This window comes from Plectrocnemia conspersa, unplaced genomic scaffold (genome assembly GCF_051122295.1).
Source record: "Plectrocnemia conspersa isolate PC_06_02 unplaced genomic scaffold, ASM5112229v1 ptg000011l, whole genome shotgun sequence".
NCBI classification, from domain to species: domain Eukaryota; kingdom Metazoa; phylum Arthropoda; class Insecta; order Trichoptera; family Polycentropodidae; genus Plectrocnemia; species Plectrocnemia conspersa.
Window position 1 is genome coordinate 29,476,850 of NW_028277175.1, and position 16,354 is coordinate 29,493,203.

Genomic DNA, 16,354 nt, shown 5'->3' on the forward strand with positions numbered 1-16,354 from the left:
CATTTTTAACTGTAAAAGTTTAAAAATGAAAAAAAAATCGGTTATTTTTCAATCGTCGGTTCCACTAAAAAAGTCCAAAACTTCATGATTCTGAATCATCTCAAGTTGATCTTGAGGAGGAAGGTTGAACTCAAAATGATTGGTCGGATTGCTGGTCATTAGATAAAAAAAAAAAAACGATTTTTGCTCCAAAAATGAACGGTTGAACATACACAATAGCCCGAGAATTTCTGGTTTGGAATCAGGGAGAGCGGGGTGAAAGTTGGCCCGTCATTGGTCGTTTTTTTAATATTTTGATTTAGGAAAAATTCATACTTATTTCATTAGCAGCTTCCCGTGCGATTTTTTTCTAAATTTTCGTGAAAAAAAACAATTACTTTTTATTAAATTATAATATAACACATAATCAAACTATAAAGAAAAAATCTATTTTTTTTATATGTATTACCTAATTATTTATTATTATTTTTTATACAAAAAATATTGAGAACCACTGTCAAGATAAAAAAGAAACGACTTTTTAGTTCATAAACATAAAATAATGTTGTTAGAAATGTCGCTCAGATGTAAGTGCATGCCTGAAATCAGAATTTTCTTCTAACTATATTATTTTCTTCTAACTATTATATATACGAGTTAGTACGCATATACATATGTGCGCTTTCTGTGCGAGCACCCAGGAAGCGGTCAAATGCATTTTTCTACCAAATTCAAGGGGAGGCAAGTAAAGCGAATACATTCTCGAAAAAACATCCTGAAAAATATTACGTTTTATATATGATATGAATTCTATTCCCATTTTTTTAAGTGAACGTGAAATGAATCTAATTATTACCTCAATAAGAGCTTCGTTCAAGACCATAGTTTCGACACTTTTATTTATCAAACTCGTCGGACGACCTTTGTCACTTTTTGATCCTTCAAAATACGTTGATCTGTGATTTCTCACATTTCATTTGGCCATAGAAACCAACACTAGAAAGAGGAATCGAGAAGATTTGTCAGACGAGAATTGGACAAAACTATAAACTTTTATTCAAATATATGATGTTTTACAATTTTATTTTACATTTAATCTTCAGTAATATATTTGTATTTGTTCGTTTAACTGTAGATTTAACTTGTCTAAAGTAAAGAAACAATTATGATCAATTTTGTTTAATTGTTTATGCGTTTCGTGGCATAGGAAAACCTACTTTAAATTTCATTTAAATGATACTTGAAAATAATTTTCTTTAATAAAAGCTTGGCAAGAAGTAAGTTCTGGCACCTTTTTTGTTTAAAATAAGTCCTGGATATAACTATTCACGGAAATTTTCATTTCATGAGGTGAAGGATCAATATTCGCTACAGAGCTCCTAAGCATATGATTTGCTTTTTATTGACGTCAAATATTTAATTATCTTCTCGATCGCTTAACCACTTCTCGGTCACAGAACTTTTTTAAAAATGACAAAAAACTTTTTGCACTGACTCGCCCTTTCCTATGCTGCAGTATAAAAATATCCAGCCGTTAAAAAACATTTGAAAATATTCGAACAAATTAAATTTTTAATAAAAATATGTTGTAATAATTTCTTCGAAAATTTCCTGTTTTTCAAATGAGAATTTACAAAATACAAATTTCCGAACTAGCTCGGGCATTACCAGGAAGGGGTTAAGCCAGTCTCTACTATGTTAACGGATTTCTGCGACTTCTTAAACTTTTCATAACTGACAAGAAGGAAGACTTCTTAGAGGCATAGGTACATATATTTATAAATAAATAACCAACTATAGTAAGTCAACTTATTTATATAACATCTTTTAAAAATATACAATTATCAAATAAATATTTACAACCATTTATCGATAGCTTTATTTTAAAGAAATGGGCATTTTATTAAAAATTAAATAAACATATATTCAGTCATATAAAATCTATTATGTACACAATTCACACAATCTATTGAGATATGCTGGTATTGAACTCGCTCATAAATTGATATTCTTTATTATTCATCGGAGTCATATTCACGTATTCTTTTTTTGGTTTAACGCAACCCTCAGGGTTGTGTGATCGCATGTGAAAGTTCAAATGACTGCTCTGCTTGAACCGTCTTTCGCACAGGTCGCACTCGTACGGTTCGATCTTAGTGTGAATCCTCATGTGCTGGCTCAGATGCGCCGATTGTGTGAAAGCCCTGCCGCACAACAGGCAACAGTAGGGTTTTGTATTGCTATGGATTCTCATGTGCTGATCGAGCCCCGCTTTCTGACGGAATGCTTTCGGACAGATGCTGCAAGCGTACGGTCTAATCCCGGAGTGGGTTTTCATATGTTGCGATAGACCGGCGGATTGCGAAAAGCTCTTACTGCATAAAGAACATCCGAACGGCTTGATTTTAGAATGATACTTTTTCCTGTGCGAATCTAAGTGAGCTTGCAACGCGAAAGGTTCGTTGCATACGTCGCAATTTAACTCCGGCGACAGAGCGCTCAACGGCACTTCTATATTGTCACCGTATTTGTTAGTGAATCGCTTTTCGCATATTTGGCATCTGTGGATTAAGCGCCGTCTCTTGAAATGCATATTGTTCATATGTATCGAGAAGACGCAACACTCTTCGAAGACTTCGTTGCACAAGTTGCAGACGAACGGTCCTTTGAGTTGAATCTCCAAATCGGTCGTGTTGCCTCTCTTTCCGTAAGGTTTGCGCGGCTTCGTCTCCAGTCGTCTCGTTCTAGCTCTTTTGGAATCGAAACTCTCGGAGTCGTTCTTGACGATCAGATAGCTAGTGTCTTCGCTTTTGATCGTTTGTCGATACTGCTTCTGCGCGTCGACGTTAGGAGTGCAATGCTCGTTTCTGACGTGACCGTGCAGAGCCATAGGAGAGCTGAACACTTTAGCGCAATATATACAAGTGGAGAACCTCGAACCGAAGTGTTGCTCCGTGAAATTGGACGTCAGGTCGAAAGTGCTGAAACCTTCTTGACCTAGCTTGCCGAGGGTGTTAAGCAGCGAAACTTGCTTCACGGCGAAACCTTGATCGGATAAATAGTTCGTAATGTTATGTGAATCCATGACTGAATATCTGAAATATAAAAATGTAAATATTGTAAATAAACGTAAACGACGGTAAACGAAGTGACATATAATATGTAGACCTAAAGTCGATCGTCCGTTTTTTAGCGTCGAAGAGAGCCTGCGCCCCACAATAAGCAAGCTATTGAGGGGCAAAGCCGCCGAAGCCGGCGCGACGAGCCCCCACAGCGGCCCATATGGCTGACGCGTGAGAACATTTTCGCCACGCAAATTTGACAGGCGGATATATTTCACACATAAATAGCTCGCACGCGCATGCGTCAATATGTGCACTGCTACCAATTGGCATAATCAGCTGATCGATCTGACAGCCAACAAGACGACCTGAAGCGGTAAGCAGCGACTTACTATGAATCTTAATGGCATTCAAATATTTAAAAAAATGACCACTGGCCGGCCAACTTTTGCCTCCCCCCCCCCACCCTCCTAAAAAAGTTTAAATCATGTCCAGAAATTCTCGGCTTATCCCTCAAAAAAATCTAAAAGTTTCATGTGGTTACTCCTAAAAGAAAATCTAGAAAAAAACAGTTTCGAATCTATCGCGAAAATATTTTTAAGATATGTCAATTAAGTAAAACCACATCAGAATACATTTTCACTAGTAAAAATATAATTTATCTGACAGGTGCTAGTAAAATTATATGATTTCAATATATACATTTACATACGAATCATTTATTTATACATGTTACAGTGAATGTATATTTTTCGGTAAAAATATAATTTCACTAGTGAAGTCTAGGGAAAATTAAATTTAGTTGATGGGCCTTATATGACACTTTAAAAGGTATATGAAACTCAATATTACAGATGCGAAACGTCCATTTGCTGTTTTAACCAAAATCTAACCTAATGAAAGTTTTGAAACTAATTATAGTTTTAGAACTTTCATTATGTCAAGTCCAAAATACAAACAAAGCTAACTCATCTCTGAGAGGAAAATAAGCAAAAAAAGTATAGACAGACGTCGCATCTCGCATATTGCTCCATAGTTTATCTGCACTTGGATATTACACTATGTTTTTAAAATATGATCTATCCTTACTGATATTATTATGGAATTCTGATGTCAGAGTATTGGTTATAATAAAGTATATTCAACTCGAATTTTGGGCAATAGAAGGGCGCAAAAACGATTATCACTTCTCAGAAGTCAAAAATTCGCGTCAAAAGCGATAAAATCGTGTCGAGTCATCGCACCGCATAACCGAGCGTTTTCACTGCAACGACAATGTCACGATTGTATTGCTTTTGGTGTGGATTTTGACTTCTGAGAAGGGATAATTTTTTTCTGCACTCTCATATTGATAAAAACTTGATTTAGATATGCTTAATTCGATTTTCATTTATTGTAAGTAGTAATATTGTTATAAAAAGTTTTAATACGAACGCTAGAAAACCAAGCAATCTCACCGCGGTGGCGACGGTACGATTTTATTGCTTTTGAGATGGATTTTGGACTTCTGAGAAAGGATAATTGTTTTTTGCGCTCTCATGTTAGTCAAAATTCAATTTTGATATGCTTTATTCGATTCTCACTTATTGTAAGTCGTAATATTGTAATAAAAAGCAATAATATGAACGGCGACGGCACGATTTTATTGCTTTTAACGTGAATTCTTTGAATTCTAATTAAATAGAAATATTAATAAAACGACTGGGCAATAATATTCCCCGAGGTGGGGGTGCAATTTTAATAACATATTACATACACAAAAATAATACAAATCTCCACTAATATTAGATTTGCATACAATTGTGGGAAAAAATGTCGGGAGGGAATAATTACATATAAGACAATGTTTTTTGGCTTATGGCCAAAATTAAAAGTAATGCTTGCGCGACAACTGTCAAATATGAAGAAAAGTAATGTCATTATAAATCGATTAACTCTGATTTAAATAGAATTTAAACTAAATAAGAATATGAATTTATGTTTATTTATATATGTTATCAATTTTTTTAGAGCTTTTTAAAGCACTTTATATATAAAAATGTCCAACACAATTTTAGGTTACTTTTTATTTATTGTTAATGTTTACAGGAGAAAATCAGGCAAAAGAACTTTTTCAATCTTAATACGTACTACTTAAATCATCGATTCGAGATGCGATGTTTTCAGAACAGGACGCTACTATATTGATAACACCAAACTTTTTTAAAACTGGTATTGATTCATCAATACATTATTATTAAATTGTAATTAGTTTAAAGTTCAATAAAAAATTTAAGCTCACCAATCGCTCTTAAATGAATTGGAACAATCGCCAATTACGACAGGATGTTACGGATTTGATAAAGTGTTACGCGGAGGTCTAAAACGAGGCCATCTCACTGAAATTTATGGCGAATCTGGTTGCGGAAAGACACAGATTGCTTTACAAGTTGCAAGTTACGCTTGGAACAGTGGCGCCGTTTATTTGTGTACTGAAGACGTCTTTCCGTCAAAGAGACTCCAAGATTTGTTTCAATATGTGGACACAATTCCTAAAGGAAAAGATTATAGTAAATGCGGAGACAAAATATTTGTTTTGCAATTGATCGAAATAGAAGATCTGATTGATTGTATTAAAAATAAACTGCCCAAACTCTTGCAATTGCATACCGATATTACTGTAGTGATATTAGATTCTATAGCTGCACCGTTTAGGGGAAATTATCAAGACGGTACTATATTATTTTGTAATGAGTCATAAAATAAATAATAATTATTTTTGTATTTTTAGTATCGTCTAATACGAGCCGTGCTCAATATCTTAAAGAAATAGGAATCGGATTAATTAAATGTGCAAAAGCTCATAACTTAGCAGTTCTATGCATAAATCAGGTAAATATGAAGATTGTTATTTGTTTAATGTTTTGTTATGTTTAATAATATATTTTATATTTTATAGGTTTCGGCAAATTTTAACAGTAATGAACTAAACGATACTGTTCCTTGTTTAGGATTAGCTTGGTCAAATATGGTAACTACGCGAATCAACGTAATGAAGACAAATAGACTTTGTTGTTTGAACGACTTGAATTTAGATAGATTGCATCATAAAAATGGTAAAAATAAATTATTTAAGACAACAATTAGTGATTCAATGTTAACTATAAGGCGATTGAAGATTATATTCTCACCAAATTTGCCAAATATTAGCATAGATTATGTAATAACGCCAATGGGCATAATAAGCGTGGATTTACAGTCAGTGTGAATTAATTTTTAAATTGAATATTACTTATTTTATAATTTTAATTAATAATAAAAATTAATAATTGTTGATTAATTTGTATATTTTTTATGAACTCTTTTTTAATCTTTGAGAAAATAAAGACTATATATCTCGTCACTCAGAAATTCAGACTTGTACTTACTCACATGACTTCGAAGAAGTTTTGTCAACGTTGAGCAGATAAGAGCAGTAGTTGAACAGGAAGGACGTCGAGGAATCCGCTCCCCATTTCGTTCAGGAACAATTTATGACCCTGTCAATGTACAAATAATTAATATATTAACTGCCGTGGTATTCACCGTTGCCTGGCATACAAGTATGGATTGTGCCATAGTGTGTACCAGCACCCAACATAATTTGCCTACGAAAAAAAAACTAAATACGTCGTTGATCGTTGAAAAAGTTAATTTAATCTTTTTTATAAAGTGAAATTATTTTGAATGTTGCTTAAAAGTTACTATGGTAATGACTTTGTGTATTTTAGTTTCGTAAACCTGTACTTATGATCTATGACAATAAAAAAAACTATGAAAACCTTACATGATAATATTCAATACACTGAAACAAAAAAAAACACAGGCGCTTTATAAATCAACCTGCGAGAGAAATTATCATTTAAATTATGATAATACCCAGAATAAGAAATCTTGTTGAAATCACATTTCTTCCACAGCAATATATTCGATTTCGTGCCAAAAACAATCAGTTATCATGCGTCTATAGCGCTCACCATTGACCGTTACAGTCCAACCTTCACCGTTTTAAAAAAAGTAAGGCCCAATGATGCTGCCTGACCACAATGTGTACCAAACTGTCATATTTTAGGTATGTTATAGCCTCTCGGTATGCACATGAGAATTTTCCTCGCCCCGTGTGCTGCAATTTTGTTTATTAACATACCCATAAAGGTGGAAATGTGCCTCATCAAAGAAAAAGATTTTCTTTGAAAAATCAACATCCACTTCCTGCTGCGCTAATACCCAAGCTGCGTGAATTCTTCGCTGTCCATTGTCAATGGACTACAGTTCTTGAATTATCTGTATTTTATACGGGTGTAGGTGCAACTCCAGATGCAAAATGCGCCAAAGGAAACCATAAGAAAAGTTCAAAAAAGCTGCGAACGCCGACGAATCGACACTTACAGCAGCACTATTCTCGTCTGATGATGCATAGGCCGTAAACTATCTCAGTCTCTTCAAATTTTTCGCTTCGTTGCGAATTGTTCACTCAGTAGGACGATGAAATTGAAATCTTCCCGTAAATTTCGATACACAGTTTGTACAGATTCGTTATGTCTGTAGAGCATTTGAATAATTTTAGCGCGTTGAGTGGTGATTAAGCGATCCATTTCGTGAATGTGTTGTTGCAAACTAACATTTAACACTTTGAACACACGTGATTACTAACAGCCGTCTGATTTACATTGCTACCAACACAGGAAACTCGAATTGAATTAATCTATAGTATTGATTTATATTATATATATACATATGCGTACCCATTGATTTATATTTAGGTTTATCATGGCCAAAACTTTTCGGCACTCTGGTAACACTGGCGTGACTGACATATATTCTCTTGGCGACTTCGGCGGGCTCGCACAGCCGGTCCACTCACTCATTTTAATACAAAACATATAACTATTATAAATATTCAATAAAATATTAATACAGGGGCTCAAACTGTCCAAATGCCACCTGTTAGCAAATATTTATATAAAATATAATTTAATGAGAAATAAATTAACATTGCAAAAAATATTTTATATTAATTTTATAAAAAAATAATGAGAGGCTCTGAATTGATATAAGAAAAAATACATAAAAAAATATATAAAATAAATTTACGAAATTGAATAATAAGTGTTACATTAAATTATTAAAACACACTAATGCAAAAAAGTAATAAAATAAATCAAAGCAAAGAATCACTGATTTTTTCTATAATTTAAATGCAATATAAAATAATAATATAATAAATATGAAAAATGCATACAATTAACTTACTCCCAGGTGTATACTAAATTTTTTTACAAATGTGTATAAACTAACTTACTAATGAAAGGGCATATTTCATCTAACTTGAGGACTGTTTGCAATTTTTTTATATGCATATATTTTATTATATGTATGTAGCTGGAGGGGGAGGGGTAAAAAGAGACCACCTTTCCCAGCAAGTTTTGGCATATTGAAGACATGCATTAAATTACAGATTTTTAGGAACATCAGATTTTGTATGGAAAAGGGGGGGGGAGGAATTAAGGATCGCCCCAGGCGGCTCAAACCCTAGCTACGCCTGTTTTGAGTATTGTCAGAGTTAAAGTTTACCCAAGAGGGCGAAAATCTTCCAAAATAAACCCATTCACTATTCGTCAAAGCCACTTGAACAGATTGCATTTCAAGTGGCGTCCTGACATTGAATAAAATGAGCGTTGTTTTCAAAATGCCTTTAATTCACGTAATATAAAGTTACATTTTATTTAAACCTATATTATAGTATATATAAAATAAAGGGAAAATAATTGCCAAAATATTTTTTATTCATTTAAGAGATCTATCATATATATAATAAGAAAATCATAATCTTAATCGACTAACATGAGAAAATTCTTGTTATAAACTAATCGATTCGAGAGATCTCTGTCCATTATACATAATTATTGTATACTGAATTATTGCTATTGTGTTGCACATATGCACCAGTTCAATTCGAAATAATAATAAAAATTGTGACCTTAAAGCCCAAAATGAAATTAATATGGGCTTTTATGTTTTAAACAAACAGAAAATAACAATAGCTAAAAATATTAAGTAACATTTGCGTAATAGTTCAAAATATTTCAAACAATTTGAGGTTATGTTATATAAATGCGCTAGGTTAAAATGTAAAAATATCTAAATATATAACATATATTTAAAAATCGCATCGATGCGTACAATTTGAGCTTTTGACGTTAGCGCGTCAATCAGTCGACGAGTAAGCTCGCACTTGCGTAACTAACCGAGGAGTCCTCCGTGTTGCAGCACTGTGTAGATTGCGCATATCTATAAATATACACGCACACAATCAAAACCCATATTATAATATTTTATTATAAACAAATCATAATACCTCAGGAACTTAAGTGAACATTGTCGAGATCTAGCTAAAGGTAAGCACGCCTAAAATTAAATAAAAATTGATGTTACATATATATTATCAATCATATTTATGCATACAAACATACCTGCAACAAAACGCTTATTGGATGACGTCCACATATAGTATTGCGATACTTATTCAGGTACTCGGTGAAAGCCTGCGGATTCAACGTTTCGATCAAATCCATTCCCTGTTTGTCCAAATTCTCGATACTCTTGTGTATCTGGCCGCAGCGCTTATCGTAATATGTGTAGTTAAATCGACGGCCCCAGTGGCAAAAGTCAGACGATATCACAAACAGATTCTGCGGATCGGCCAAGTACGGAGACAATATGTTTCCGTAGAGAGCCTCTTTTTCCGGCGTGAGCGAGCCGACCAGGATAGGCACGATGGTGAACTGGTTCTTGTACTCTTCCATGACTTTGGCGATGTACGGGAGATGCATCTCGATAGAGTGCTCGTCCTCGTCGGTCCTGTTGTCCATCCATTCGAACTCACCAGTGTACTCTAACTCTGTGTAGACTGTAAATAAAAAAATAGTTAGCACAGCACAGGGTTTAAAATAGCACTTTATAGCAATAATATATACATACTGTTGGTGTTGATTTTTAGGTCGTAAAGCGGAGTTTCGTATTTTTGAGCTTGCGATAAAGCACATCCGGACAGTCTGACGTGATGACTCGGTCCGAGGATAAATATACGTTTACTGTATGTGAAATATTAACATATTTAAAACGTTATGTAATATATTTTGATTGTTTTTTTTTTTGTTGTTATATAAACTTACACTACAGCAGGGCTCACTTGCCGATAAGCGAAAGCGGCGCATGCGCCACAATAAGAGTAACCAGCATGTCTGAAAAGTATATTATAAATAGTTGTAGAGACTCTTTGCTATAATAAAAAAATAATTAAAAGAGGGTGTTCGACAAGGACGCATATTATCGCCGTTGCTGTTTAAACCTTTGAGCGGTATCGCCGTATATGTATGGTGGTCGATTTTTCACTGTTATAAGGTGACTCAGATAGTTATATATTTACATATATAACTGAAGAAATAAAAAACATATGTATATAACACAATTTTAACTTGAAAACTTTTTTCTATAGAAAATAATACTAATAAATTAAAGAGTATGAAATAAATGAACACCACAAAAAATATGGAGAGCCTCTGAATTAATATAAAAAAAATCCACTAAAGCAGAATACATAAACAAATATGTAAAACAAATCAATGAAATCTAATAGTGGAAGTGTTGAAATAAATTATTTAAACATACTAATACAAAAAAGTAGTAAAATAAATCAAAGCAATAAAACTTTGAGAATCACTGATTTATTATAAAATGTAATTGACACATTAAATATCATGTGCACAAATTTCTGCCTTTCGTCATTTTAACTTGTAAGGTATTAATTGAGCCCTTCAACTAAAGATAAAAGCACTAATATCATTTTGAGTCCCTTTACGCACATTCATAAATCCCTAACTTATCTCAATAATTTTTCTAAGTTTTGCCACTAAAATTTAGCCCTGAAATGTTTTCAACCTATTTAATTTAAAAAAGTAGCTAATAAAAAGTTATTGTTAAGAAATTCCGTAAGATTGCTGAGAGAGAATAGTAAATATGCATAGAAGATAATAAAGATGAAATGACAATCTTCAGGCAACGTTAAGCTAGTAAATCATGATGTAATATTACTTACGGAGCTATCACAGCTCTAGCCGGACCGTGAGTTAAGTCGGCTTTCGAAAGCCAACTATCCAATTGCTTGGATAATTCTGGTCCTGAAAAAATCATCAATCTAATTAAAAAAACAAATGCAGGCGTACTATTATTATTTATCAGAAATAATTTAAAAAAAAATATATTTAATAATTTATTAAAAATAAATACATTACAGTTATTTATTACAATTAATAGCAGCTAAAACTAAATCTAAATTATCCAAATTCAATCTTCCTAAACTATCAGAAGTCTCCGTAATGACTTGTTCGCAAACTTTAGGCAGTAGAGAATTGATGTTTTCTATACTGCTCTTGACGTATTTCTCTTTCTTTAAGCATTCTTCCAAATTTTCGACAGCTTCCACTACAGTTTTGACTTCCGCGTCAGTTTCAGGCTCACGTTTCTTTTTAATTTCACTCAAGATATGATCGGTCTCCAAAATAGCTTTGTTCAACTCTTCAAATCTGGTGAAATTATTATAACCGGTTTCGACATTACTCAAATGCAGTCTATCGCAATACTGACGACCTTTAAATGTTAAATCTATTAATACGGGAGCAACATCTGTCTTTTCAATATCAGATTTGAACTGAGCGACGTTTTCTTCTTGTAGTTGCAATTGTCTAAAATATTTTAAAAATATAATAAAACGCATAATTATATATTGAACATATATATATATATATATATATATATATATATATATATATATATATATATATATATATATATATATATATATATATATATATATATATATATATATATATATATATATATATATATATATATATATATATATATATATATATATATATATATATATATATATATATATATATATATATATATATATATATATATATATATATATATATATATATATATATATATATATATATATATATATATATATATATATATATATATATATATATATATATATATATATATATATATATATATATATATATATATATATATATATATATATATATATATATATATATATATATATATATATATATATATATATATATATATATATATATATATATATATATATATATATATATATATATATATATATATATATATATATATATATATATATATATATATATATATATATATATATATATATATATATATATATATATATATATATATATATATATATATATATATATATATATATATATATATATATATATATATATATATATATATATATATATATATATATATATATATATATATATATATATATATATATATATATATATATATATATATATATATATATATATATATATATATATATATATATATATATATATATATATATATATATATATATATATATATATATATATATATATATATATATATATATATATATATATATATATATATATATATATATATATATATATATATATATATATATATATATATATATATATATATATATATATATATATATATATATATATATATATATATATATATATATATATATATATATATATATATATATATATATATATATATATATATATATATATATATATATATATATATATATATATATATATATATATATATATATATATATATATATATATATATATATGTACCTATATTGCTCGCTGAGAAACGACACGTCCAAAACTCTCTCGTTGGTCTTTTCCAGTAACAATTTATTCATTTCTAATCGTTTAGCCAATGATGCAAATCGAACGTCGTTCTCGAAAGCTCGCTGTTTAGAGGACTCGTCGACGAGAGCGTCCAAATACATCAATTCTAAATACTCGTTAAACTTGAAACTCTTCTGCAATTCGACACAATCGGCAGTGGGTTCTTGATTTTTCTTTACCCTCAAACTATCGTCTAAAGTAGAATTTAAAACATCCCTTGCGAGAGTTTGCCGAGCGCCTCTGCTTCGAATGGTTTCGTTCAGGCGAGTGGTGTCCAAATTAGGCTTTTTCGTGTCGATCTTGCTATTCATGGGAGTTCTTTTGGACAACAGAGCGCTCTGAACGTTCGACGGCTTTTTGAACGCAAAGCCCGGTTTGGAGGTCATAAAAGGCCTCGCCGACTTCGCGTTAGGGACTCTCTCGACGGACTCATTCGAACCGCGCCTCGAATCAGTTGATCGAGCGGAGCTCGGCGCGGCGGACATCTTGCTTTTCTGACAGTTGCTAGCGGCAACGGAGATTTTTGAACGCGAATGGCTATCGAGTGAGAACCTTTATGACGGTAGGGGAAAAGTGGACATTTTATGGCCAAAAATAACTATAATTAAAAATATTAGTATAAATAAATAAAACGAGTGAAAATGTAGGACATAACAATTATTGAAACAATAATTCACAATATATACATATTTATTATATGCTCTGTAAGAAAATTATTAGCCCTATGAAGTCCAAAGGCATTTATGTCATGCCAAAAATTCAACTCGATGATAAAATTTCCAGTATTTTATTTCGTAAGTAACCCGGGGATACTTATATTACGGTAAAAATATTTGATAATTCCTTACCATTTTACACGGAATTGTCAAATTACTAAAATTCATCGTAAATTCTGTCATTCCATCGATGGATTTCAGAAACAATTTTTGAACAGTCTGTGCCAGCCGCTAGTCGAGTGTCCGGCTATTGTGAATGACCAGTCGTTTGAATTGTTATCTATGGACCTTAATCTAAAAAGTTTTGATTTTAAATTTACGTACACATTTTCTTTAAATAAATTAAATAACGGTTTTTAACTACAGTCGACCGTGCTAATAAAGAAAATTATAGAATCAATAGTATTGACTACAAAAAATATTTTTTTACATTTATAATGTAACTGACGATGAAAACTTATTAAACAAAAAACATTTGGCTATGAATTTAAATCGTAATCATGTATGTATTGACGATGACGATGATGAACTTCAAAGAAACGTGCAATTAGGTCGATGTAGAGAGTAGCGATGACATTCTGAGACAATGACCATTTTTCTTATACATTGAGTCAGATAAAAAATTTTAAGTTTTTCGGGAGCCTATCGACTTTTTTCAATTGTTTTTCAAGCATAAATTTATTTAAAATGAATGTAGAAAAACAAAACCATACTTACTTGCGGATAATTTACTTTTCCAAAACTGATATTTAACTAATACAATTATGTCTAACATAAGAGGGCAATAAATAAGCAAGAGAGAAGTTGTAACCTATAGATGAATGAACAATAATATATTAGTATTTACGTAGAAAGACAAACAAATCGCGATGTGCACTAGGCGTGGCTAATCAAATAAATACTATTCCTATATTATGTAAAGAAAAACAGAGATTTTTTAAGACGTGATTGAAAATCATATCTTCAAAAGAAAAATTACTTCGAGAAATATAATACTATGGACAAATATAACCTAACAGCAAGTATGTAAATATGTAAGTAATTGTATATTTAGTTTTACATAAATCAAAATAATAATAAAAACAATAAATTCCGTGCAATTAAAACTGTGTTGAGAATCATTGGCGTTGTATGAATTACAATAGTGAACCATTTACTAAATATTATTTACAAGCATAAAGCGACACATTTATTCATTTGTCATTGAATTCTTGTTTATTTTATTTTCAGGTAGTGGTCCCAACACAGGGTATATCTCAAATAAGTGATATATAAATAATAAGTAAGAAGCTTAATAATTGTGATCAAATAAATTGAACCGCAGTGGATTTAATAGGAAAAAAATATTGGACTGCAAAGGGTTAAAATGATTAAATTTTATAATTTTATCATCAAGCAAAATGAAGCATAAAGAATAACAGTTAATAGATTAAAGTTTTATTGGTATCTAAAAATTTATATAATTTAGCCTAGTTAGATTTGAATTTGTCTAAATGGGATTTTCAGAAAACTTTTGGTGGGAGTGAAATGGTTTAAATCGAAAATTATTTTTTTAGTTAAAAGTGATATTTTATCAATATTAAAAGATAAATATTAAATTGACTGGATGATTAAATTTTAAAATAAAAAAATATGAACATTATAGTAATTATTTCTAATTACATTGTTTACATATTATGTAATACATTGAGGTGACGGCTATGTATAGTTATGCCGCAGCTTATTACAATAAAAGCAATAAGGCATTTTTTTATTTGCTCAAAAAATGTAACGTTATGGTCAAAAAAAAATTATAATATTTAAATTTATATAGGTGTTCACGAACGTCCGCTCGCGATTCTACGTATAAGGCGATTGTTATTCTTCGTGAACACAAAAGTATGACTAATCGCAGTCATCGATGTCATAAACCGCGATTGTTACAAACGTACACATAAAGTAAACAATAACATTTAAACTGTAAAGATAACGGGTTCGACCGAAACAAAGCGCCTTTTGTGTTTGCTGAACTATCATTTTATAGTGACATTTACTTGCACATTAACGAGATGTTTTATGATCGTTTTCGACATTTCGAAACAGTCGCCATAAGAATAGAAAGCGCGAATGAACGAAAAGTTGGATTGAGGTTATGTTACCGTTTTGAGAGTACCAGGAGCCGGCGTGCGTGGCTCTGCGCGAAGCCCTACCGCGCCACCCTGCGCCTCCGCCCCCGCTACCACCGCGAGACGTCGACATGACAGACGATCGCCGTCGACGCTCGCCCGTCGCGACTGTCACGGTGCTGCCACGCGACAAAATAAACTCACGAACACAGCTGAAGAAACAGCAAACTGTGAAAATTTTCCCATACAGTAGAATAATTTACTATTTAAAAAGTCACTGTTTTTGTATAATTAAAAAAATAATAAGGGTGTAAGCAAATGTTTATAGAAGTAAAATAACGCAATTAATTATAGAAAAGTTATATTATAGAGGGCGAGATTCTGTCTTCACAAAATATTATTGTTTTAAGAGCATGAATCATTGCGTCGAATTATTCATAAAAACGTTTTGTTTTTGTTGACTTGCATTTGGTGCTGGCATTACAGTCAGCTCAAAGTTCCCAATGTTTAACTCTCATCGGAAATAAGTTGACGTTGTTTTCTCTCACCTGTAATCTTTGCCTTTTTGAGAAGGCAGTCTTAACAAGATTCAAACGAACCAGTAAAACTAAACGTATACATTTAAACATGTTTTTAATATCAAAATTGCCGGC

The 16,354-nt window shown here is 31.3% G+C and overlaps 4 protein-coding genes across 4 annotated transcripts; 1 reads left to right on the forward strand and 3 right to left on the reverse strand.

Moving 5' to 3' along the window:
• Nucleotides 1-1,778: 1,778 nt before the first annotated feature.
• Nucleotides 1,779-3,419, reverse strand: LOC148230208 (uncharacterized). Its single transcript, XM_088198710.1, has 2 exons — nucleotides 3,148-3,419; nucleotides 1,779-3,074 (listed from the first exon to the last, which is right to left on the reverse strand). Exon 2 carries the CDS (start codon nucleotides 3,062-3,064, stop codon nucleotides 1,946-1,948), a length of 1,119 nt encoding a protein of 372 aa, XP_088054836.1. The 5' UTR covers nucleotides 3,065-3,074; nucleotides 3,148-3,419; the 3' UTR covers nucleotides 1,779-1,945.
• Nucleotides 3,420-4,898: 1,479 nt separating this feature from the next.
• On the forward strand, nucleotides 4,899-6,362 carry spn-B (X-ray repair cross complementing protein spindle B). Its single transcript, XM_088198735.1, has 5 exons — nucleotides 4,899-4,951; nucleotides 5,130-5,252; nucleotides 5,318-5,752; nucleotides 5,812-5,912; nucleotides 5,980-6,362. Exons 2-5 carry the CDS (start codon nucleotides 5,198-5,200, stop codon nucleotides 6,286-6,288), a joined length of 900 nt encoding a protein of 299 aa, XP_088054861.1. The 5' UTR covers nucleotides 4,899-4,951; nucleotides 5,130-5,197; the 3' UTR covers nucleotides 6,289-6,362.
• Nucleotides 6,363-8,737: 2,375 nt separating this feature from the next.
• LOC148230210 (protein MEMO1) lies at nucleotides 8,738-15,945 on the reverse strand. The gene is made up of 7 exons (XM_088198730.1): nucleotides 15,735-15,945; nucleotides 11,158-11,239; nucleotides 10,235-10,303; nucleotides 10,041-10,153; nucleotides 9,533-9,969; nucleotides 9,418-9,467; nucleotides 8,738-9,350 (listed from the first exon to the last, which is right to left on the reverse strand). The coding sequence occupies exons 1-7, from the start codon at nucleotides 15,832-15,834 to the stop codon at nucleotides 9,272-9,274; spliced, it is 930 nt and encodes a 309-aa protein (XP_088054856.1). The 5' UTR covers nucleotides 15,835-15,945; the 3' UTR covers nucleotides 8,738-9,271.
• Nucleotides 11,331-13,503, reverse strand: LOC148230211 (uncharacterized). Its single transcript, XM_088198729.1, has 2 exons — nucleotides 12,821-13,503; nucleotides 11,331-11,803 (listed from the first exon to the last, which is right to left on the reverse strand). Exons 1-2 carry the CDS (start codon nucleotides 13,363-13,365, stop codon nucleotides 11,356-11,358), a joined length of 993 nt encoding a protein of 330 aa, XP_088054855.1. The 5' UTR covers nucleotides 13,366-13,503; the 3' UTR covers nucleotides 11,331-11,355.
• Nucleotides 15,946-16,354: the final 409 nt, after the last annotated feature.

Coding starts and splice junctions, on each gene's coding strand:
- LOC148230210 (XM_088198730.1), bottom strand. CDS start 15,834: ATGTCGACGTCTCGCGGTGGTAGCGGGGGCGGAGGCGCAGGGTGGCGC. Junction 9,970..10,040: donor CCTAAAAATCAACACCAACA/GTATGTATATAT, acceptor TTTTATTTACAG/TCTACACAGAGTTAGAGTAC. Junction 9,351..9,417: donor TGTTCACTTAAGTTCCTGAG/GTATTATGATTT, acceptor GTATATTTATAG/ATATGCGCAATCTACACAGT.
- spn-B (XM_088198735.1), top strand. CDS start 5,198: ATGTTTTCAGAACAGGACGCTACTATATTGATAACACCAAACTTTTTT. Junction 5,253..5,317: donor ACCAAACTTTTTTAAAACTG/GTATTGATTCAT, acceptor AAAAAATTTAAG/CTCACCAATCGCTCTTAAAT. Junction 5,753..5,811: donor TAGGGGAAATTATCAAGACG/GTACTATATTAT, acceptor TTGTATTTTTAG/TATCGTCTAATACGAGCCGT.
- LOC148230208 (XM_088198710.1), bottom strand. CDS start 3,064: ATGGATTCACATAACATTACGAACTATTTATCCGATCAAGGTTTCGCC.
- LOC148230211 (XM_088198729.1), bottom strand. CDS start 13,365: ATGTCCGCCGCGCCGAGCTCCGCTCGATCAACTGATTCGAGGCGCGGT. Junction 11,804..12,820: donor TTTCTCAGCGAGCAATATAG/GTACATATATAT, acceptor AAAATATTTTAG/ACAATTGCAACTACAAGAAG.